Here is a 24,926-nt window from a genome sequence, read left to right as displayed (position 1 = left end):
GATAGGAAGATTTTTGACCATTTCTCCCTTAATTTAGAAAGTATAAACGTGAAACTCGGTGATATATATTTTAATATATCATAGAAGATTTTCTGAAAAAATCACTTTGATCGGAGCTATATATAGTATATATCTCTTACAACCGATCGTTCAGATAGAAAGGTTTTTGGTAATTTCTCCCTTAATTTCCAATATAAAAACGTTAAACTTGGTGATATTTATTCTAATATATCATAGAAGATTTCATGAAAAAATTATTTCGATCGGAGCTATATATAATATACATCCCATACAACCGATCGTTCAGATAGGAAGATTTTTGGCCATTTATCCCTTAATTTAGAAAGTATAAACGTGAAACTCGGTGATATATATTTTAATATATCATAGAAGATTTTCTGAAAAAATCACTTTGATCGGAGCTATATATAGTATATATCCCTTACAACCGATCGTTCAGATAGAAAGGTTTTTGGCAATTTCTCCCTTAATTTCCAATATAAAAATCTTGAACTTGGTGATATTTATTCTAATATATCATAGAAGATTTCATGAAAAAATTATTTTGATCGAAGCTATATATAATATACATCCCATACAACCGATCGTTCAGATAGGAAGATTTTTGGCCATTTCTCCCTTAATTTAGAAAGTATAAACGTGAAACTCGGTGATATATATTTTAATATATCATAGAAGATTTTCTGAAAAAATCACTTTGATCGAAGCTATATATAGTATATATCCCTTACAACCGATCGTTCAGATAGAAAGGTTTTTGGTAATTTCTCCCTTAATTTCCAATATAAAAACGTTAAACTTGGTGATATTTATTCTAATATATCATAGAAGATTTCATGAAAAAATTATTTCGATCGGAGCTATATATAATATACATCCCATACAACCGATCGTTCAGATAGGAAGATTTTTGGCAATTTCTCCCTTAATTTAGAAAGTATAAACGTGAAACTCGGTGATATATATTTTAATATATCATAGAATATTTTCTGAAAAAATCACTTTGATCGGAGCTATATATAGTATATATCCCTTACAACCGATCGTTCAGATAGAAAGGTTTTTGGCAATTTCTCTCTTAATTTCCAATATAAAAATCTTGAACTTGGTGATATTTATTCTAATATATCATAGAAGATTTCATGAAAAAATTATTTCGATCGGAGCTATATATAATATACATCCCATACAACCGATCGTTCAGATAGGAAGATTTTTGGCCATTTCTCCCTTAATTTAGAAAGTATAAACGTGAAACTCGGTGATATATATTTTAATATATCATAGAAGATTTTCTGAAAAAATCACTTTGATCGGAGCTATATATAGTATATATCTCTTACAACCGATCGGTCAGATAGAAAGGTTTTTGGTAATTTCTCCCTTAATTTCCAATATAAAAACGTTAAACTTGGTGATATTTATTCTAATATATCATAGAAGATTTCATGAAAAAATTATTTCGATCGGAGCTATATATAATATACATCCCATACAACCGATCGTTCAGATAGGAAGATTTTTGGCCATTTCTCCCTTAATTTAGAAAGTATAAACGTGAAACTCGGTGATATATATTTTAATATATCATAGAAGATTTTCTGAAAAAATCACTTTGATCGGAACTATATATAGTATATATCCCTTACAACCGATCGTTCAGATAGAAAGGTTTTTGGCAATTTCTCCCTTAATTTCCAATATAAAAACGTTAAACTTGGTGATATTTATTCTAATATATCAAAAAAGATTTCATGAAAAAATCATTTCGATCGGAGCTATATATAATATATATCCCATACAACCGATCTTTCAGATAGGAAGGTTTTTGGCAATTTCTCCCTTAATTTCCAATATAAAAACTTTAAACTTGGTGATATTTATTCTAATATATCATAGAAGATTTCCTGAAGAAATCACTTTGATCGGATCTGTATGTATATAGTATATACCTATCCCATACAACCGATCGTTCAGATAGAAAGATTTTTGGTAATTTCTCCCTTAGTTTCCAATATAAAAACGTGAAACTTTGTAATATATATTCTAATATATCATAAAAGAATTCCTGTAAAAATCATTTCGATCGGAGCTATATATAATATATATCCCATACAACCGATCGTTCAGATAAGGGGTTTTTTGCCATTTTTATACCTTTCATGAAAATGAAATGGTATATTAATTTCGTCACGAAACCCAAAATTGAAAGTCCTTAAAGGAAAATAGATAGACCCACCATTAAGTATAACGAAATAATCAGGTTGAAGAGCTGAGTTGATTTAGCCATGTCCGTCTGTCCGTCTGTCTGTTTGTATGCAAACTAGTTCCTCAATTTTTGAGATATCTTGATAAAATTTGGTGAGCGGGTGTATTTGGGTGTCCGATTAGACATTTGTTGGAACCGGCCGGATCGGACCACTATAGCATATATCCTCCATACAACCGATTTTTCATAAAAAGAGAATTTTTGTAATATCTTACTCAATTTAACAGGTTGAAGCTTCAAACTTCACCATATAATTTCGTATATTGCACATATTGTTGCCTGAAAAAATTGATGAGATCGGTCGTATATATAGTATATATCCCCCAAAACCGATTGTTCAGATAAGAAACTTTCCGTAATTGCTGCCCTATTTTAAGAGCTAGAGGCTTCAAATTTCATTGAATAATGGAAAAATGGCCTTCATTAAAATACTTACAATAACACTCGAACTGTGCAATGAATAGCTTAATAACCAAACTGATAGCTTAAATGAAACTGACTTTCAAAATAATACTGCTATTGCTCGCTAGATATCGTCTTAGTCGTAACTGCTTGACAACTCAAATCAAACTGAATTCCAGCGCCTCTACATGGTACATATATGTAGACGCAGTTATTGTTTCGTTTATGTAGATACATGATGATTGAATTATTGATGTGCATTCACGTCACTGCTTAGCATCGGCTTAGAGCTGGCAGCACTCCTTAGTTTTGTAACACTGCCCTCCACCTAAGTCTGGTCGTCCCAATCAGACAAATCTCTCGATCTAAACGCTGCTAGCATCGCCAAATGTACCACTCTTCTACTCCGTGGTTTCTCAATGCTTTGTATGCGGTAGATGGTATCACTGATCTTCTTCACAACCTTGTACGGGCCTTCCCAACTGCACCGAAATTTGGATGGAACACCTTTCCGGCAGTGAGGGTTGTATAACAGTACCAAATCTCCCGCCAAGAAACCTTTCGAATTATTGTTCTCATGGTACCTGTGTTTCATCGTACTACTCAATACCCTGGTTCGTTCCTTCACAATCTGTTGTTTGGCCGATGAACTACTTCGTAGAGCTTGGGCTGGACGGATTTGCTTTGCATAATCAGTATCGTTCCCACGTTTTCCCACAGTAGTGCGCTCTGGCTTGAAACTACCCTCGCATTCTTTCTCGGAAATTCGTTGCTTCGTTTTCCTGCGTCTTTTAGGTCTTGCCAGTGTTTCTCTTGCAGGTACTTTTGATTTTGATTTATTTGGCCCATTCGATCTATCAACATTTGCCTTTGACTTTCGTGTCTTTGTCGAGTCTTTTCCACCAGTACCCGATTACTGCTGAACCCTTTTTCCAAACTAAAGTTAAGTGGTATGTCCTTGTTCTTATAGCGCATAATTTTTCTCCGCATATCGATCCTGACGTCATGGTCAACCAAGAAGTCCACTCCCAATATGACTTAATCAACGATCTCCGCCACAACGAATTTGTGTAGAACCATGACTTTTCCAATTAATACCTCACATACCACTTCGCCTTGGACTTGATTATACTCGCCTGTGACCGTACGCAACCTTGCTCCAGGTAATGACTTTACTCTCCTGTAGACCAAATCAGATCGAATCAAGGAATGAGATGCCCCCGTATCCACAGTCAGTACACGCTCTTTACCATCCACATTCCCTCTGATGGTAAGACTGCTTGATTTCCTTCCAATCTGCGACACAGGTATCAACAGGGGGAAGTTTTCGTTCTTTACATCCGACACGCTCTTGCTCATTTCCGCCAGATTTGCGTTTACGGCCACCCACATTGTTGGAACTATTAGGACCAAGATCGCAATGACGTGCAATGTGACCTGGATCGCTGCACTTGAAACATTTAATAACTCCGGCATTCTTCTGTTGAGATCCCTTCAGTGCTTCCAAAATTGTGTCTACCCACTCTGGCCTTTCCACTTCCACACGATGAGCTTTGTATGCTGGTTTACTCAATAGTGAGGCAGTTTCCTGTGTCAATGCATGTGATATCGTTTCTACAAATGTTGGCTTTGGGTTTGCGTATGTGGCTCGCTTCGTTTCGACGTCCCGTATGCCATTTATAAAGCTCTTAATTTTTACCCTTTCGGTGTATTCCACGGGTGCGTCGGCATTCGCCAAATGTGCAAGCCTTTCGACATCTGACGCAAACTCCTGCAAAGTCTCATTAGCTTTTTGGTAGCGGTTTTGCAACTCTATTTGGTGTATCTGCTTCCTGTGTTCGCTTCCGTATCGTCTTTCGACAGCGGCCATCAATGCTTCATAGCTGTTTCGTTCGTACTCTGGAATAGTCTGTAAGATTTCGGCAGCTGGTCCTTTCAATGCTACGAAGAGTGCAGCAACTTTATCTTCAGCATTCCAGTTGTTCACTGTTGCGGTCTTCTCAAACTGTAGCTTAAACACCTGGAAAGGAACAGACCCGTCAAAGGATGGGGTTTTTACCTTTGGATTGCTTGCTGAAACAGCTGGCCGATTTAGTTGTAACTGCTCCATACGACCTTTTAAATCATCTACTTCTGCCTGAAATTGAGCCATTTTTGCATCCTGCGCTTCCAGTTTTGATGATACCTGTTCCAAAATTTCTGCCGACATTTCAGATATACGTGCCTCTTGCGCTTCCAATTGAGATGCCATGTATGTCTTTTGATCTTCCAGTTGAGATGACACTTGCGACGTCATTTCTGAAATACGTGCCTCCTGTGATTCCAGTTGGGATGCCATATATGTCTTCTGCTCTTCCAGTTGGGATGCCATATATGTCTTCTGTTCTTCGAGCTGTGTTTCCATCTTGGATGTAATCTGTGTCGACATTTCTGACATACGCGTTTCTTGTGCTTGCATCTTGGATGTTAAACGTGTCTCTTGCGATTCCAGTTGGGATGCCATATTTGTGGATATTTGTGATGACATTTCTGTTATACGTGCCTCTTGCGCTTCCATCTTGGATGTTACTGTCGATGTTTGAGCAGTTATTGCAGCCAATATCACGTTCAAGTCTGTGCTGGTAATTGTTTGCGATGTTTCGTTTTTCTCTTCAATTTTTGTTGTCTCCTCGCCATCAAGATGAAAGACATACTCTTCCACATCAATTCCTTCTAATTCCATTGCCTCTCGTAGTCGTGCGTGAAGTTCGAGTTTAATACCGGTTGTATTCAATCCACGGTTCTCCAACTCCTTCTTCAGTCGCGGGATCTTCAATTCACTTAACTTTGCCATGTCCTTGTTGTCCTCTGGAATTTATTCAACAATTCCTCTTCTAACACCAATTGTAACGAATTTACTTGCAAATCCTCTTATTTGTCCTTTTGCTAGGTTCGTATCGCTAAACTGTTGAATAAATAACTCCAATATTGAATAATGGAAAAATGGCCTTTATTAAAATACTTCACAATAACACTCAAACTATGCAACGAATAGCTTAATAACCAAACTGATAGCTTAAATGAAACTGACTTTCAAAATAATACTGCTATTGCTCGCTAGATATCGTCTTAGTCGTAACTGCTTGACAACTCAAATCAAACTTAATTCCAGTGCCTCTACAATTGTCGCCTTTTATACTCTTTGATTTTAACATTCGCATCTTCTAGGCGCTTCCACAATCTACTAGTCCATCAGCTCTCAAACATCTCAGCTGTAACTACAATTGCACAAATTTATAGTTTTTCTCATTGCATACTTATAGGAGTATATCAGATATATGTATGCATGGATTTGTGCATTGACTCCCCGCTGCTCGCATACGTACATGGTACATATGTGTAGACGCATTTATTGTTTCGTTTATGTAGATACATGATGATTGAATTATTGATGTGCATTCACGTCACTGCTTAGCATCGGCTTAGAGCTGGCAGCGCTCCTTAGTTTTGTAACAGTATATTATGGTGGTATATATAGTATATATATATATTTTCGCAATTTTAGCTCCATTTTAACAGCTAGAAGCTTCAAATTTCACCGAATGCTTACGTGTATAGCATATATTGTTGTCTGAAAAAATCATAGAGATCGGTTGTACATATAGACTATATCTCATACAACCGATTGTTTGAGATCGGTGATATATATAATATATATATGATGGTATATATAATATATATATATAGTATATATATATTTTTTTTTTTGCGATTTCGGCCCCATTTTAACAGCTAGAAGCTTCAAATTTCACCAAATGCTTACGTATATAGCATATATTTTTGTCTGAAAAAATCATAGAGATCGGTGGTATATATATTATATACTTCATATAAACTCTCATTTTTGCCCCTTTTTTAAGGATAGAAGCTTCAAGATTCATCAAATTTCATCAAATAGTTACGTTTACGTCATATATTTTTGAAATACGTGATCCGTAGTCATAGTTTTTACATTCAGACCACAAAAAACGTGAAGCTTTGCATCCTCACACAAAGTACCTACCTATTTTTATATCTTTCATGAAAATGAACTGGTATATTAATTTCGTCACGAAACCCAAAATTGTAAGTCCTTATAGGAAAATAGATAGACCCACCATTAAGTATACCGAAATAATCAGGATGAAGAGCTGAGTTGATTTAGCCATGTCCGTCTGTCCGTCTGTCTGTTTGTATGCAAACTAGTCCCTCAATTTTTGAGATATCTTGATAAAATTTGGTGAGTGGGTGTATTTGGGTGTCCGATTAGACATTTGTCGGAACCGGCCGGATCGGACCACTATAGCATATATCCTCCATACAACCGATTTTTCAGAAAAAGAGGATTTTTGTCATATCTTCCTCAATTTAACACATTGAAGCTTCAAACTTCACCATATACTTTCGTATATTGCACATATTGTTGTCTGAAAAAATCATAAAGATCGGTGGTATATATAGTATATATATGGTGGTATATATAGTATATATATATAGTATATGGCGGCCACCGTGGTGTGATGGTAGCGTGCTCCGCCTATCACACCGTATGCCCTGGGTTCAACTCCCGAGCAAAGCAACATCAAAATTTTAGAAATAAGGTTTTTCAATTAGAAGAAAATTTTTCTAAGCGGGGTCGCCCCTCGACAGTGTTTGGCAAGAGCTCCGGGTGTATTTCTGCCATGAAAAGCTCTCAGTGAAAACTCATCTGCCTTGCAGATGCCGTTCGTAGTCGGCATAAAACATGTAGGTCCCCTCCGGCCAATTTGTAGGGAAAATCAAGAGGAGCACGACGCAAATTGGAAGAGAAGCTCGGCCTTAGATCTCTTCGGAGGTTATCGCGCCTTACATTTTTTTTTTTATATAGTATATATATATTTTTTCGCAATTTTAGCCCCATCTTAACAGCTAGAAGCTTCAAATTTCACCGAATGCCTACGTATATAGCATATATTGTTGTCTGAAAAAATCATAGAGATCGGTGGTATATATATTATATACCCCATATAAACTGTAATTTTTGGCCCCTTTTTTACGGATAGAAGCTTCAAAATTCATCAAATTTCATCAAATAGTTACGTTTACGTCATATATTTTTGAAATACGTGATTCGTAGTCATAGTTTTTACAAGCAGACCACAAAAAACGTGAAGCTTTGCATCCTCCCACAAAGTACCTACCTATTTTTTATTTTATATTTATTTTAAAAATCGTATAGATATGTTCAAATTTCACCAAATGCTTACGTGTATAGCATATATTGTTGTCTGAAAAAATCATAGAGACCGGTGGTATATATAGTATAAATCTCATACAACCGATTGTTCAGATAAGAAACTTTGCGCAATTTCTGCCCCATTTTAGCAGCTAGAAGCTTCAAATTTCGCCAAATGCTTACGTATATAGCATATATTGTTTTCTGAAAAAATCATATAGATCGGTGGTATATATATCATATACCCCATATAAACTGTAAGTTTAGCCCCTTTTTCACGCCTAGAAGCTTCAAAATTCATCAAATTTCATCAAATAGTTACGTTTACGTCATATATTGTTGAAATACGTGATTCGTAGTCATAGTTTTTACACGCAGACCACAAAAAACCTGAAACTTTGCATCCTCACACAAAGTACCTACTTATTTTTTATTTTATATTTATCTTAAAAATCGTTTAGGTATGTACATCTGTTCACTATATATTTCTTATTTTATACAACCGATTATTTGGAGATTACGAACGGGGTAAGATTATTGTACAGCCCCATTCATGAAAGGTTTGAGGCCCGTCCTTACTTGTTTTTTTTTTTTGAAGTTGGGAACAATCAAAAAATTCGAAATATATTTAAAAAAAATTAAAAACCATTTTCTTTCTCATATTAGTTTTGGAACTATTTGGGAGACTTCGGGACTCAACACTATCCTCCATTATATCGGAACTATTTCGGTATCAATTCGACACTATATTGCGATTATTCCAGTATGAGTTCCGGCATAATTTTGGAGCTTAGCTACTTCTACATGATTTTCAGAACAATTTAGTTTTTTTGGGATTTTTTTTTTTTTAGGCCTTTTAATGGACATTTCGATATCATTCCGAAATTATCTACAAATCATTTCGGGAGCGTTTTGTTGATATCGTTTGGGTTATTTTGGAACAAGTTTAGGATAATTTCTTGGGAATTTTTTAGATAAATTTAAGACAACTTCCGAGGGGAAATATCAGGGTTTTTTTCGTAATAATTTCCGCTTTTTTCCGATATTGTTTTCGGTATCATTTGGAAAGTGTTTCTGTTGACAAACAAAATCGACCAAAGCCACGTCTTGTTTTACAACTTACTATCATGATAAGTTATTGTTGTTCCTGATCAAATTTTCTTCTCGCAATAGTTTCGGAAGTATTTCGAGGAATTCCGGTAGTTGTTTCGAAATCAAAAAGGACTATTTAGAGATCACTCAATATATCAAAACTATTTTGTTGTCAATTCAAGAGTAACTTCCGATTATTTCGGTATGGTTTTGGGGTTAATTTTTGAATTATTTCAAAGGTTTTTCAAGATAATTTAAAGATTATTTTGGCTTTTTTCAGGATTATTTCATGATAATTTCTATACAATTTCGGAACGATCTACGGATGATTTCGGAAGCGTTCTGTGAAAAATTGTTGGGTTATTTTAAAACAAGTTTAGTATCATTTTAATATTATTTTTTTGGATGATTTCGGAACTATTTCAGCACTTTTCCGAAGTGATATTTAAAAAAATGGTACAACCTTGGAAGTTTTGTAGTCGAGCTTTAAGTAATTTCCAGATAATCTAGAGACCTGAAACTCGAAATAGGCAATGTGAGCCATGTTCAATTCCAATACTTAGATAAAAAGTTATTTTAGAATGAACAGGGATCAGGATATGTGGGAATATTTAGAAAATCCATACGGGGCATGTGTCATCATGCGATCGATTTTAAAGAAACTTCTCTTTGAGCTAGAAACCTGAAATTTTATAGTTAGTTAACTTCACCGTGACATGCAATGAAAGGAAAAACGTTTCCGTTATGTGGCACACGGGTTAAGCTAGAGACTTGAAAATTTAAATGCAATGAAATGAAACACATTACTGCTAGTTGTGGTGCAGTTTGAAGAATTTAAAAAGCTCTAAAAGTTTCGCTAGGTGTTGCACACATTTTGATATTTGGGAAAATCGTACTGATCGGGTGATATCTTGGTATCAATTTCGAAGAGTCTTCATACTAAGCTACAAACTTAATACCTGATGATAGTTGAGAACCCGATGATTGTTCATATAGTAAGCAGAAAATATCCGATTGGTTGCGCCCGGGGAGAGAATATTTCGTACCGAATGGGGAAATTTCGCGATAAATTTTTAAGCAACTTCCCGCTGAGCTTGCAACCTCAGTAGATGGCGCACGATTGCAATCGGTTTTCAGAGATCAGTTTTTAAGAGAAATGCCTTCAACAACAAACTTGATACTTCACATATAGTTGAGAGCACCGCGACAATGCAACAAAATAGGTAAAAAAAGGAAGGTAGAAAATTGCTCAACACTTCCTTGAACCAAAATGGACCAAAGTGCAGCAGAAAATTTGTACTTAGTTCCACTTCCACCCGGGCACATTTTTGTAAAATGTGAGTGCCCTCAGTGAGTGCCGGTTGGCGGCATATTTGTACCACCATATTACTTCTAGTGCAAAGACAGATTCACCTCCCTTACCTCTGTCAGACTGTGCCCAGATATCTGAGTCGCCTTGTTTGCAGTCCTGGACATCGGCAGAGAAAGTGTTGGATCGAAACCTCTTCATTGTGACAGTTTCTGCAGAGGGAGCTTGTTGGATGCGCCACCGTCGTACCCGCATTGTTACAATGGTGCAATGGCCTATGATGACACCCGTACGTACTCTCACTGCAGATTTGTTCAGCTTGAGAAAGAAGCTATTCAAACATGGCCGTAAGGACCTTGAGACCTCGCAATCAACCCGGTTGGTCCACAGCAATTCTGTAAGGCAACAGACTCATTATCCTCTCATTTTCCTCGGGATTTCTCAGCAGATAAACTAGCGGTGGTCGTAAAGAGCTGCCCACCGCGCTTATTTCCATTTAGGCACTTATTCATTCCCTTCAATATCACTGTGCCCCGGGACCCAGCAAAGGGAGACATTTAGCTGCTTCGTTGACGTCAGTGAGGCGTGACACTTTCTCACGATATCCGAGTTTGTAACGTTTGTGTTTGAGATTAAGAACACAATTTCCACTGCGGATTGATCAATTTATATAAAGAAAGTGTTCAAAAAATTTTTTTATCGTTGGACCCTCTGTTCGATTTTTAGATGCTTTCTCTAAACAAATTTTGTGTGGGAAAACGTAAAATGCATGTTAAAAAAAAAAAATGTAAGGTGCGATAACCTCCGAAGAGATCTAAGGCCGAGCTTCTCTTCCAATTTGCGGCGTGCTCCTATTGATTTTCCCTACAAATTGGCCGGACGGGACCTACATGTTTTATGCTGACTCCGAAAGGCATCTGCAAGGCAGATGAGTTTTCACTGAGAGCTTTTCATAGCAGAAATACACTCGGAGTGCTTGCCAAACACTGCCGAGTGGCGACCCCGCTTAGAAAAATATTCTTCTAATTGAAAAACTTTATTTCTAAAATTTTGATGTTGCTTTGCCCGTGGTGTGAACCCAGGGCATACGGTGTGGTAGGCGGAGCACGCTACTATCACACCACGGTGGCCGCCAATGTTTAGCTACAAAAACTATTATTTTTATTTCAAATTTATTGCTTTTCCCAGTCTATTATAAGTTGCATTGCATGACAACTAATTCATTCTTCACCAAATATTTGAATCCTGTAAGAAATTTATCAAATCTACAGGTATATCCACATGATCATTGTGAAATACTAAACAAATATTGTCACCAGAATACAAAGTCTTATTGTTGACATCGACATTGCCATAAAAGCACCATTCAGCGGTGCCGCCATTATCATCTTTGACTTCGAATGTCTTCGATTTTACACAAACAATAACTTTATCACATATATCAGCGCAATATTTTGTCTCATCTAATTCCTTATATGGATGATAGGCCAGATAGTCCATTTCTTCGCCAGTATCCAAATACAAACTGTATGTTAATGAACCATCCACCTGTTGGCCGCAAGCGTACACTGTAAAAAAAATGGATTATTATTAAAAATGCAAAAAATTAAATAATTTTATTGCTTTTACGCACAAATTACATCTACAGTTGTTAACATTTTACTAAAATCAATCGAACAACATCTCTCCTCTAAACAACTCCATGCATCGGCTTGTGCAGGTTCCATTTGAGGGATGTAGAGTGCAAGGATTACAAAGCCTGTCGCTATTATGCGTAAAATTACAGACATTTTTCTTTACTGTGGAAATTTGGTTAACAATCATGAAACGCTTAACAAATGACTACAAAATAATATTGTTTTAATTTTTATAGCGAACAAATTTTAATTTAAAGTTTTCTGATATACAATTTTCACGGTACAAGACCTAATATTCCATGAAATTATAAATTTGTAATAAAAAGTAAAGGCGTTCAACAGAGATGGAATATTGTGCTTAGTACATGGAAAAGACAAAGAAGAAAACAACAATTTTGTATAAAGTTGCCAATATAGGTTTGATATAGCATTTTAGGTCAAATAAAACTTTTTAAAGTCAAATGGAACTTTTTATTTTACATTAAACCCTTTTGTTTTCTAAGGGGACTGTATTCAAATAAAATTAGACTTTTTGCAAATCAAATGATACTTTTTTCAAATCAAATGAAACTTTTTCAAGTCAGTTGAAAATTTTTTCAAGTCAAGTGAAACTTTCTTCAAACCAAAAGCAATTTTTTTCAAGTCAATCGAAACTCTTTTCAAATCAAAAGCAACTTTTTTCAAACCAAATGATACTTGTTTCAAGTCAAAGGGAGCTTTTTTAAGTTAAATGAAATTTCTCTCAAATCAAAGGAGACTTTTTTATTTCTAATAAAAACCAAAGAAAATATTCTCGAATAAAAAAAAAACATATTTCAAATCAAATTAAACTCTCAAATCAAATGAAATTTTTTTCGAGTCAAATGAAACTTTTTTCAAATCATATGGAACTTTTTTTTAGTCGAGTGAAACTTTCTTCAAATAAAATGAAACTTTTTTCAAGTCAAACAAAACATTTTGCAAGGCAAATTAAACTTTTTTAAGTCAGTAGTTGAAATTTGTTTCAAATCAAATGAAACTTTTTTCTAAAGTAAAATAAAACTTTTTCCAAGTCAAATAAATTTGTTTTTCAAATCAAATGAACTTTTTCAAATGAAACATTTTCAAGTCAAATGAAACTATCGGCATATTAAATCAACTTTTTTTTTTTATAAGCTTTTATTTACTTTCACTTGGCTGTTGTCTGTAATCAAATCTTGCAATTTAAATTTGATACACTTCCCGGTGTCCGTTGAGCTGAAATTTTGCACACATGTATAACTCCGATGACAATACAATATTACTTTGCTAGAATTCGATAAATTAATCGATAACAGAGTTATCGGTAAAGATTTGTGTTAACTTTCGCATAAAAGCCTAAGTCTTCAAGAACGCAGGTAACTTCGCTTTGTTTGTTGTGTACAACGAACGTATAAGTTAGGCTGTTATCCCTAATTGTTGCATACTTTTCTGCGCACTTGATTTTGTTTTACAGATTTAACCCACATAGCAGAGATCTGCAATGAGCAGTTGTAAACTGAACGCGACATAGGCAAAGTCACAATAAAATATGATTTTAAGTAAGTTAACACTGTTTGACACAATTTTATATGTGCTCTCTGTCAAAAATGCTTCAACTAACTTAGTCACATTTTATTTCGATTATGAATATGCCCCAATATATTCGCATCATGATATAAAGAATCTTGTAGTCATACTCAGTCAGGGTTATTTAAACGTAGCGATTCGTATCAGTAATTTGGTTGAGAGTCTTTTTCATCCTAACGCGGTGTTAGCGTTGAACGCGAAAAATCTGACAACCGTAAATGCTGATATCCGAAGTGAAGCCACTTTTCGCAAACACATACGATATGTTTTCTCAAAAATCTGTATATTCATATGAATGTATGTATGTATTTAACGTTTTGTTGTTGCAAGAACATGTGAACATGTGCATGCACATATATACAAATTCAATTGAATGAGTTGAACAAAGCATGGGGCGCATTCCAAAAGCAGAACTGCTGGCGAAGTTGATTAGTGATAACTTCTTGGAGCGCACAGTTGCAACTTTACGACAAATTAGAGAGCACAAAAATTGTCCGCTCTCTTCACTCAACGTTTTTATCGACAGTTGGCTCAACGTATCGTTTTAAAAGCACAATTTCTTTCACTCAGCTGATAACTGATTATTAGCAAGTTCAATTAATTGATGGAACAAAAAACAATGATCAGATTGATGTTAATAATATAATACACTCAGGCATTAACAAAACAGGAGGAATAACTAAAAATATTTGTTGGTGCTAAAGTTATGTTGAGATCTAACGGTGACGTTGCTAAGGGACTTTTAAATGGAGCAATAGGTCACATCACTGAAATTATATGGCCATATTACAGACGTGCTCAACTGTACCACATTGATATACCATCGGTTCGCGTAGACTTTGGTAACGATGGCGTTCACATAATACAGTCTAAATCGGTTCAATTTCCTTCTAAATTTAATCACGGCACAGCTGAAAGAAGAATGCTCCCGATTGTCTTGTGAGCTTCAACTGTGCACAAAATGCAGGGAACTACTGTAGATCACGCTGTTATTTATCTAGGCTGCAAATTATTTGCTGCTGGTCAAACTTATGTGGCTTTAAGCCGAGTTAGGTCTTTAGCAGGTCTTCGAATCGAAGAATTTGACTGTTCAAAGTTGACTTCGAAGAAACCATGTAATGATGATGCATTAAAAGAAATGGATAGGATGAGAAACGTTACAAGTAACTACGTACAGATAACATAACTAATGTAAACAATATTTTACCCTACTAAAAATTAAAAAAAATGTTATTTAAATTAAATCTAAGAAAAAAGCTTTTCTTAGAACAAGCTTTTATTACTTGTTAATAAAACGAACTAAAAAGTAAAAAATAAAATTAAAGAAAAAACACTTTTTTAAAAATAAGCTTTTATTATTGGTTAATAAAATTAACTAAAAAGTAAAAAATAAATTGACTGTAAAGAAATATAACACTTTATAAGTTCATTGTAACCTTTAACGATAATTAGGCTTCTTCGTCTGCGACAAAAAAATTCCATATTGTACACAATTATATATTTTTAGAATTAAAACTCTATACCTAAATTATTAAATCTTACAGTTTATATCACAGTCCTAATAAATAAATTAAATTTTGATGGTATAATTAAGAACATTTAGGACCTCCTTTTCTTGCTATCACAATGTAACACGCTTTTATTAAATGACACTTCCTTCAAATCAATGATGCTTTTTTCAAATCAAATGACACTTTTTTCAAGTTAAATGAAACTTCTCTCAAATCAAATGAAACTTTTTATTTCAAATGAAACCCAAGGAAAATTTTCTCAAATCAAAGGAACGTTTTTCAAATCAAATTAAACTTTCTTTAAGTCGAATGAAATTTTTTTCAAGTTAAAAGAAACTTTTTTTCAAAACATATGAAACTTTTTTTAGGTGAAGTGAAACTTTCTTCAAATAAAATAAAACTTTTTTCAAATCAAATGAAACTTTTTTCAAGTCAATTGAAACTTCTCTCAAAGCAAATGAAACTTTTTTTATTTCAAATGAAAGCGAGCCAAAAGTTCGTTTTATTTGAAATAAAAAAAATTCAATTGATTTGGAAAAACTTTCATTTGACTTGAAAATGCTTCGTTTGACTTGAAAAAAGTTTCATTTTATTTGAAGAAAGTTTCACTTGACTAAAAAAAAGTTTCATTTGATTTGAAGGAAGTTTGACTTGACTTAAAAAAGTTTCATTACATTTGTTGCATTACATTTTAACAATTTTATGCGGGGTCCTTGTAAAATTTTAGTTATGTAGATGCGCGAGGTTTATATGATTTTCACCCATAGTATTTTTTCATTTGGGCGTTTTCAGTGCCATAGTGCAGCACTAAGTGAGATGATTACCGTGCCGTCGACGTTTTTGGTCATCTGGACCCGGAGCTAGGTACCTGGAAAGCGATTTTAGTTCCAATGGGTTTTGGTAAAAACAACCCCCTTTACCCTATTCGCAACGAGACGTCAGCTTCTTACGACACCGACAAGTTATTTTTTGATTATCGGGTTATTATCAATTGCGATTTATTATCGTCGAGTTATCCCGGATTCTTATTGGTTTCTTATCGGATTGTTTCATGTTGAAGTTTTATCGGTATCTGTTTCATAACAAACCAATCAGTTGTCGTTGATATATCGATAACACGTGAGTTAGAAATCGATATCTTTTTTTTTTGTAAATCCATGAATTTTTGATAAAAAATTAGCAAGCAAATCGATAACCAACCGATAATATGCCGACAGGTAACACACTGACACAAAATATATAACTTTCCGATAAGAAATCAATAATTTTTCTATAACATATCGGTAAAATTTTTGATATATAATCTCTAACTTTTCGATAGTAAAGCGATAATTTTTCTATAATAAATCGATAACTTTTGGATAAGAGATCTATAACATGCCGATATAAAACTCGTAGAATTCCGATAACACAGCGATAAATTTCATTGAAATTTTTTTGATTATAAATCGATAACTTTTCGATAAAAACGATAAACCGTCAGTATCTAATCGATAACGCATCAGTCGCCTTTGTTGCCGATAGCACTTCAATAATAAAACGAAAACTTATCTATACTTCATCGATAACACACAGATAACAAACAATCCTTGACTGACGTGGCCTTGCATTGTCTGATTGCTGTATTATCAACTCACCCACGTACGTTTTTCTCAAATAATGCTACAGTGTAGTGAAAACAGTGACGCTTACATTCTGTACTCCCCCCTATAGCTTACCAATTCCATACACTACGCCTACACTTACCCTACGCTGACATTCAATATGCCCCTTACCGTGATGACAGAAGTTTGTACATCAAAAATATTAAACATTTTCCGTTTCTATTGCAACAAGTACTTTCTAGTATATTTTACTGTATTTGTATCTATGCGCATAAACAAATCTATTAATTCTTTTTACTTCCTTTATATTAGGTCGGTTGAATGTTTGTCTGCTTTTCATACAAATCTTGCCATCGATGTTTAAGTAACTTCTCATTGAACTACAAACGTGAAACTTTACACATAGGTTAGAACACCGTGACAATGCAACAAAAGGAAAAAAAAACCATTAAGTGGCGCAAGGATCGAAATAATTAGATACGAATTTGAAAATTTTCAAATCAGCTTTTAAGTAACTTCTCGATGAGCTAGAGACTTGAAATTTCAACTTAATTCAGAGGTCGATGACAGCCGATGACAAGATACAAAAAGATTCGCCAGGGGCGCACGGACTGAGATATTTAGAAAAATCAAACGGAACGGAGGGAATTTTGGGATTGATTTTTATGTAAGCTCTCATTGAGCTACAAGCGTAAAACTTAACAGATAGGATAAGACACCGAGCAAATGTAAGAAAAGGAGAATATTAAAAAAAAAAATAAAACAATTTTAAGCACTTCCTTTCTATAAATGAACAAAAATCAGCGAAAAATGTCTCCTTACTTATATAAAAACATATTCTTGCTAAACTTTGTTTTATAAGTTTTGACATAGAAATAGCAAAAATATTTATGAGAAGTAAAAATATAAATGTGGAGCACAATTGATTGACTAACAATATCTCCTTTCCTATCAACTTTCCAATCTAAGTAAAGTGCGCGCCACTTTTATATTTTTACTTCTCATAAATATTTTTGCAATTTCTATGTCAAAATTTAAAAATCAAAGTTTAGCAAGAGTATGTCTTTATATAAGGAGATATTTTTCAATGATTTTTGTCCATTTATATAAAGGAAGGGCTGAAAATATTTTTTATTTTATTTTTATTTCATCATAACAATAAATAAACATAGTTAGCCTTCTTTCATCATTGAACGAAGAAAACTATGGCGGACCTTGCAAAATTATGCTTTCATTCGTGTTTTGCTTTTCAAAGTACTTTCTTTTTAGATCATTAGTTGCATGTTGAGTATTTGCATTTGTAGTTTTATGTAAGCGTATTTGCACTTAGGACACTCTCATGTTGCTGCTTATAGGTAGCTATGGTTGAAATAATTGGCTGCTCGAATGAAAAGGAAGTAGCCAAAACGGAATCAGGTGGCAATATTGGTTGTCAGTATGCCATAGAATATACTGTGTTGCATTGTTGCTGTGTTGGAAAAAAAAAATTGTGTAAAGTGGTAATATTATGATTACAAATTTGTTTAGTAAAAATTTAGAAAAAGTTAAAGTAAATGTTTGAACAGCCTTGCCATACTTGTCTACCATTGCAAAACGAAAGAAATTTTATATGAGTGGCAATTTATTGATTTTTACTCATATTGCTATAATTATTTAATTAAAAAAAAGGTTCAAATAAGTGGCCTTTGTGAATTTTTTGCTAAAAATGTTTAAATAAATGACAGCTTTGTGAATTTGTTTTCAAACTCCTTGGTAAATAAATGATGATAATAATAATAATAATAATAATAATAATAATAATAATAATAATAATAATAATAATAATAATAATAATAATAATAATAATAATAAAAAAAAAAATAATAATAATAATAAAGAAATACGAGGTAAATTACCCTTCGTTCGATACCCATGTGGGCAAATCTAATAAAATTTTCGATTAAAATTCATTTATGTGGCAACCTTTGTCATTTTTTTCTAGCTGACCAGAAAGATCAAAATGTAGCCGTACATTGAAACTCATAATAATCGGTTAAGCTGTTTTTCAGCTAATTGTAAGAAAAAAAAACTAATATGTGATTTTGTAATCAGGTGGCAACCGTACTTAAAAAAGTTTTTTTTTTTTTGGTAATACCATGTAACATTTTCTTTCATTTAGATGTTGGCACATCTATTTAGTTTTTAAAACATTATACATGTAGGAAGCAACCTGGAGAAAACCTTATTGAAAATATTTTTTTAGAGTTTGACATAATTTACATTTCTAGTTAAAATTTTCTAGCTTGATTCTCTATCTTCTTTAATAATAAAAAATTCGAACTGGTGGTAACTTTGCGAAGCCTTTCTGAATGGTAGCACCTTCAGCCTTCATTTGAATAAACCCGTATCATTTTGAGACCCACGCAAACGATTTACGCGCACCGGGTCGCCCCATACCGGCAACAAAAAATCCGATTAGAGTAGGAGAAATCCGAGATTAATTGCAAAGGAGCATTCGAGTATTGCCAAGCCTTGATCGGTTTATATGGTTTGAAGTGAGCATTGATTTTCATGATAATTATCAAATATATTAAGGCAGACTGCTTCAAACCAATTGAAAGTTTCAAAAATATGGCAACCACATAGTTTTAACCTATATAAAGTAGTAAAGTACTTTCTTGGGAAAAATAATCCCGAATATAAATTTTTCAAAATTTCGAGTCCAAAGAGACTTTTGGTCCACAAAGAGCTATTAATCATGTAATGTAGTAGCTGATAGCCGACGGTCATTAAGAACCATAAAACATACATAAGTTATAACGTGTTTTTCTAAAGGGGCATTATGAGCTACAAGTAAACAATTTTACTGAAAATGTGGCAAATCCTGCCACAAGTGCTTTGAAAGTCTAAGAGTAGGCACAGCTGCGTACTTTTGTTGTACGATTTTATTGTGAATAAATCTATTCCGGAGAGGCTTCTGCTATTCTGTGAAAAAAAAATCAGCTGCATAATTTTTCATTAAACATATCTAAGGTATGCAACGGTAAAAGTATAACTAAAAGGGCACACTTGCCATAGAGAGTAAAACTGAGTGAGCACATAAAGCTCTTATAAAAGCTGTGGATAATTTGAAACCCGAAAATTGACGAACTCAAAAAATTTCCCGAGAAATCTTGGAATATACAACCTTTAGTTATCTGTCCTGAAAAAAAATTATGTTTCAGTGGATGTGGCACAACATGTTGCATACTTTTAGGCGTTCATGTTGTACATCCTGCTCTTTCGACTACGACTTTTTGAGTACAACGAAACCGAGTTAGCCTCAGTTAATTTTATTCATTGCTATTCGATGCCTTTGATTCTTTATAGGTAATTAAAACAAAAAAATGTTAAATTTGTTCAATTTAAGTGCTTCTTTGAAGTGTTTATTTCTTTGCTCTTTTTAACAGTACTCATTGTTTATTTTTAAAATTTTCTTAGAAATCTTTATCGCGCGTACATCGTGGGCGTTTAAGTAATTAAGTTGTTTTTTTTTGAAATTCCAATTCTCTCATCATTGCTATGCTTTTCGAGTTCATATCTGAGCTAATTAGCCAAGTTTGTAATGTATGCCGTTGCGCCACAGATATCAGTTTTTCTTTTTACGGTAGGGATATGTGAAAATTACAAGCATAAATTGCACAGTATTAAAATAAAATAATTTAAATTTCACCCCGAAAACTGCAACTATAGATTTTGAATGAGTCTTTCAGAGACACGATGAAAGACAATGCGAGGTTATTTATATTCGTCCTTGCTAAAGCGGGTTCGTAAGCATAAAATAACTCGAAAATTTATCCTCGCTTCCCTTGAATTTTTTTCCGAGTGCGTTGAAAGCACTACATCGACTCGTTTGAACGCTTTTAAATTTTTATCAAACGGCAACCCTTCGCTTTGTGCGGTCAACTCAGCACTGGCTTAGCTACCACAAAGCCTATATGTTCAGAAAAAAAAACAAAAATTTTGTAAAGACCTCATACTAACACTAACTCTCTGACGTATCATTCGAAATTTCAAGACTACTTAACAAAAAAGCAAAGCAAATGCGCCTCATTAACGAACACGACCAAAAAATACACGAAATAAGCCAACAAGTCACTACATCAATGTTGACATCACTAGGCTGTTAGTAAATAATCACGCAACAACAAAAACATGAAGCAGCCACTCTTATATACATGTCCACATTAAAGCTAGCAACACTTATGTAGAAAGCGACGAAGAGATATCTCTCACACACACACATGTAGTCATCAGCCGAACTAGTTACTCACACATATGGCTATAAACTACAAATATACACGTATATAGCTCGTAACCAAGCATGAGCTACAAGAGTGCTAGAAGGTGAAACGTCAAATATTCGGACGAGAAGCAGAGAGTATAAAAGCAGCGCAAGTTGAGTTTGATTTAAGCACGCTATCAGTTGTGAAGTGAAGTATAATTGTGAAATATAGTTGTACTACTCCCAAAGTAATATAATAAAGACCATTTTGCAATACAGAATATTGGAGTGATTTATTCAACAGTTTAGCAATTCGAGCGTTAGCAGAAGGTTTCCAGTAAGCGGAATTTCCCAAAATCCGTTACAATATATATCGGGTCTCAGGAAATATGAGGACGGATGTGAACTAAAAAGCAAATGATCTAGGTAAAAAGGTCGCCTCCCTCGAATAGATGTTCGAAAAAGATTGGGCGAGATTAAGAGAAGTCGAGATTTGTGCATTATAGGCTAAGCAAGAATGCAAATTCTTACAATCTTAGACTAAAAATGTAACTCTTATCATTAGAAAGAGAGAACTGTATGCTCATGACGGGTATGTACTCTGGGCACTGTCTCAGTCTCACTTTGTCAAACGGCTAAGTCTTATGCTCATAAGCCCTTTTGATAATATTAAAAACAATACCCAAAGTGGTCTCGTGAAAGATAGAAGTGATTCTTAAAAAACAAAATCCTGAAATTGATCCGATATATCTACACCCAAATGATCTAAATATATTTCCCAATGCTATATCGCGCAAATAACCGCACTGGAACAATATTCTATAAAAGCGTGCAATTACTGGCATATGCTGATGACATTGATATGATCGGCCTAAACACCCGCGCTGTTAGTTCTGCTTACTCCAAACTGGAAAAAGAAGCGGTAAAGATGGGTTTGATGGTGAATGAGGACAAAACGAAGTACCTGCTGTCATCGAGCAAAGAGTCAGCGCATACGCGCCTTGGAAACCACGCTACTATTGGCAGCCATAATTTCGAAATAGTAAAAGACTTCGTTTATTTGGGAACCAGCATCAACACTAGCAACAACATTAGCACTGAAATCAATCTTGCCAATAAATGCTACTTTGGACTAGGTCAGCAATTGAAAAGTAAAGTTCTCTCTCGGCGAACGAAAATCATACTCTACAAGTCACTTATCGTACCCGTCCTGCAATATGGGGCAGAGGTATGGACCATGAAGAAGATTTAATGATGACCTGTACGAGCTCTGCGCAGACATCCACATAGTCCAGCGAATTAAAATGCAGCGGCTGCGCTGGCTAGGCCATGTTATGCGAATCAAAGACGATGCTCCGGCCAAAAAAGTGTTTCTATCGGAACCCGCCTATGGAAGCAGGGGTAGAGGGCGGCCCCCACTCCGTTGGAAGGACCAGGTGGAAAATGATTTAAACTCCCTTGGTGTGACCAATTGGCGCCGGTTGGTGGAGTAAAGGAGCGACTGGTGCGCCTTGTTAGACGGCCATAACCGTTTAGACGGCTAAGCGCCAATTAAGTAAGTAAGTATATCGAAATTATCCAGAAAAACCACTCAATATAATCTCGAAATACCTCACAAATTATCCTCAAGGCAATACCGAGAAAATGCGGTGATTACCCTGATATAGCCTTGAAATTATAACTAAAAAATATCAATCGAAAACAAATATGAAAGGATTCCGGAAAAGTCCCTAAAAATATCCCGAAATGAACTCCGAAAGATGTAAATAAAAATCGAAGGAGGATACAGATATAGTTCAGACATTATCTCGAATAACACGCGAAACAGTCCTAATATGATCCCGAAAGAGTTACGAAATGCAGTGGAGAGAGTCAAGAATTGATCTCGAAATTATAGCTAACTACCCCTCATATGATCCTTAAAGCCATCCCAAAATGGTTCCCAAATGATCACGGAACCAATACCGAAATAAACTTAAATTTGAACAAAACACCTCTAAATAATACTGCAAATTGCCCCAGTTTTAAAATTTCTTAGTTACTTGATACTTCGTGATCGGGCTAGATGAGAGAAATATGTATATGCCCAAATTCAAGGAGTCCATAGGTTGATAAGCGCAATTCACAGGTTCCGGTAAAGGAGCATCAATATCGATAACGCTTCCCACAATTTTCTGGTAATGCCTTTAGTGCTGCAACAACAAAAACAACAACAACCACATATGTCTAAATATTAGAAAAAATCTTTATCTGTGACATTTTCCAAGGCTCTTATTTTATGTTTCCCGTGAAAAATATTTCATATAAACGCATACGTGTCCAGTTTTTTTTGATGCGATCCAATCTATATACATAACTCTTTGTATATTTGTATTGTACATAAATTTCCAACGTTATCTTTGCCTTTTGGCAATTTATGCAATTAAGTTTGTATAATTTCTTTAGAATTTTTTAATTTTAATTTTTTCTGTAAATATTTTATCCATTCCGCCATGAGTTGAACTTTTAATACTTTGGCATGCATGCACGATAAGCTAATATGTGTCTACATATACATGTGTATGTAGTATATGTGTATATGTGTGTTTGTTTATATTGCAGGAAAGGCTGATATGTTTGTACATTTATGCTTTTTAATCGCGTATGCTGTTTTTGACTTTTCTTGACTTTCTATAATTTCGTTAAAGATTTTTTCGGTTCTTGTTGATTATGTACACATACGTAGTACATACATATATACTTCAACAACAACATTTTCCTTTTACGTGATAAGAAGATAAAAGATAATACAAATTAAAAACAAGTAAGAACGGGACTGTCTTCGGCTGTGCCGAAGACTTCATACCTTTCATGAATGGGGCTGAACAATAATCTTATCCCGTTCGTAATCTCCGAATAATCGGATGTATAAGATAAGAAATATATAGTGAACAGATCTACACACCTAAACGATTTTTACGATAAATATAAAATAAAAAACAGATAGGTACTTTGTGTGAGGATGCAAAGTTTCAGGTTTTTTGTGGTCTGCGTGTAAAAACTATGCCTACGAATCACGTATTTCAACAATATATGACGTAAACGTAACTATTTGATGAAATCTGATGAATTTTGAAGCTTCTAGCCGTAAAAAGGGGCAAAAATGACAGTTTATATGATCTCTATGATTTTTTCAGACAACAACATATTCTATTTACGTAAGAATTTGGTGAAATTTGAAGCTTCTAGCTGTTAAAATGGGGCTTAAATTGCGAAAATATATATATATATACTATATATACCACCATATATATACTATATATATCACCGATCTCTATGATTTTTTAACACAACAATATATAATATATACGTAAGCAATCGGTGAAGTTTGAAGCTTATAGCTGTTAAAATGGGGTAGAAATTGCGAAAAGTTTCTTATCTGAACAATCGGTTGTATGTGATATATACTATATATACCACCGATCTTTAAGATTTTTTCAGACAACAATATATGCTATATGCGTAAGCATTCGTTGAAATTTGAAGCCTCTAGCTCTTAAAATAGGACAGTAATTACGAAAAGGTTCTTATCTGAACAATCTGTTGTGGGGGATATATACTATATATACGACCGATCTCATAAATTTTTTCAGGCAACAATATGTGCAATATACGAAATTATATGGTGAAGTTTGAAGCTTCAATCTGCTAAATTGAGTAAGATATGACAAAAATCCTCTTTTTCTGAAAAATCGGTTGTATGGAGGATATATGCTATAGTGGTCCGATCCGGCCGGTTCCGACAAATGTCTAATCGGACACCCAAGTGCACCCGCTCACCAAATTTTATCAAGATATCTCAAAAATTGAGGGACTAGTTTGCATACAAACAGACAGACGGACTGACGGACAAGGCTAAATCAACTCAGCTCTTCATTCTGATTATTTCGGTATACTTAATGGTGGTTCTATATATTTTCCTTTAAGGACTTACAATTTTGGGTTTCGTGACGAAATTAATATACCATTTCATTTTCAT

The 24,926-nt window shown here is 34.4% G+C and overlaps 2 protein-coding genes across 2 annotated transcripts in view; one reads left to right on the top strand and one right to left on the bottom strand.

The window, feature by feature from the left end:
• Window positions 1-24,926, top strand: part of LOC137239550 (uncharacterized) — a 125,010-nt gene that overhangs the window by 57,375 nt on the left and 42,709 nt on the right. The gene's annotated exons all lie outside the window — the stretch shown is intronic.
• Window positions 11,482-12,159, bottom strand: LOC137239553 (uncharacterized). The gene is made up of 2 exons (XM_067764980.1): window positions 11,960-12,159; window positions 11,482-11,894 (listed from the first exon to the last, which is right to left on the bottom strand). Exons 1-2 carry the CDS (start codon window positions 12,114-12,116, stop codon window positions 11,554-11,556), a joined length of 498 nt encoding a protein of 165 aa, XP_067621081.1. The 5' UTR covers window positions 12,117-12,159; the 3' UTR covers window positions 11,482-11,553.

The sequence above is a fragment of the Eurosta solidaginis genome, chromosome 2, assembly GCF_040869045.1.
Source record: "Eurosta solidaginis isolate ZX-2024a chromosome 2, ASM4086904v1, whole genome shotgun sequence".
In the NCBI taxonomy this organism is placed as follows: domain Eukaryota; kingdom Metazoa; phylum Arthropoda; class Insecta; order Diptera; family Tephritidae; genus Eurosta; species Eurosta solidaginis.
Note: the sequence above shows the minus strand (reverse complement) of the source record. Positions and strands in the feature narration are given on the sequence as shown.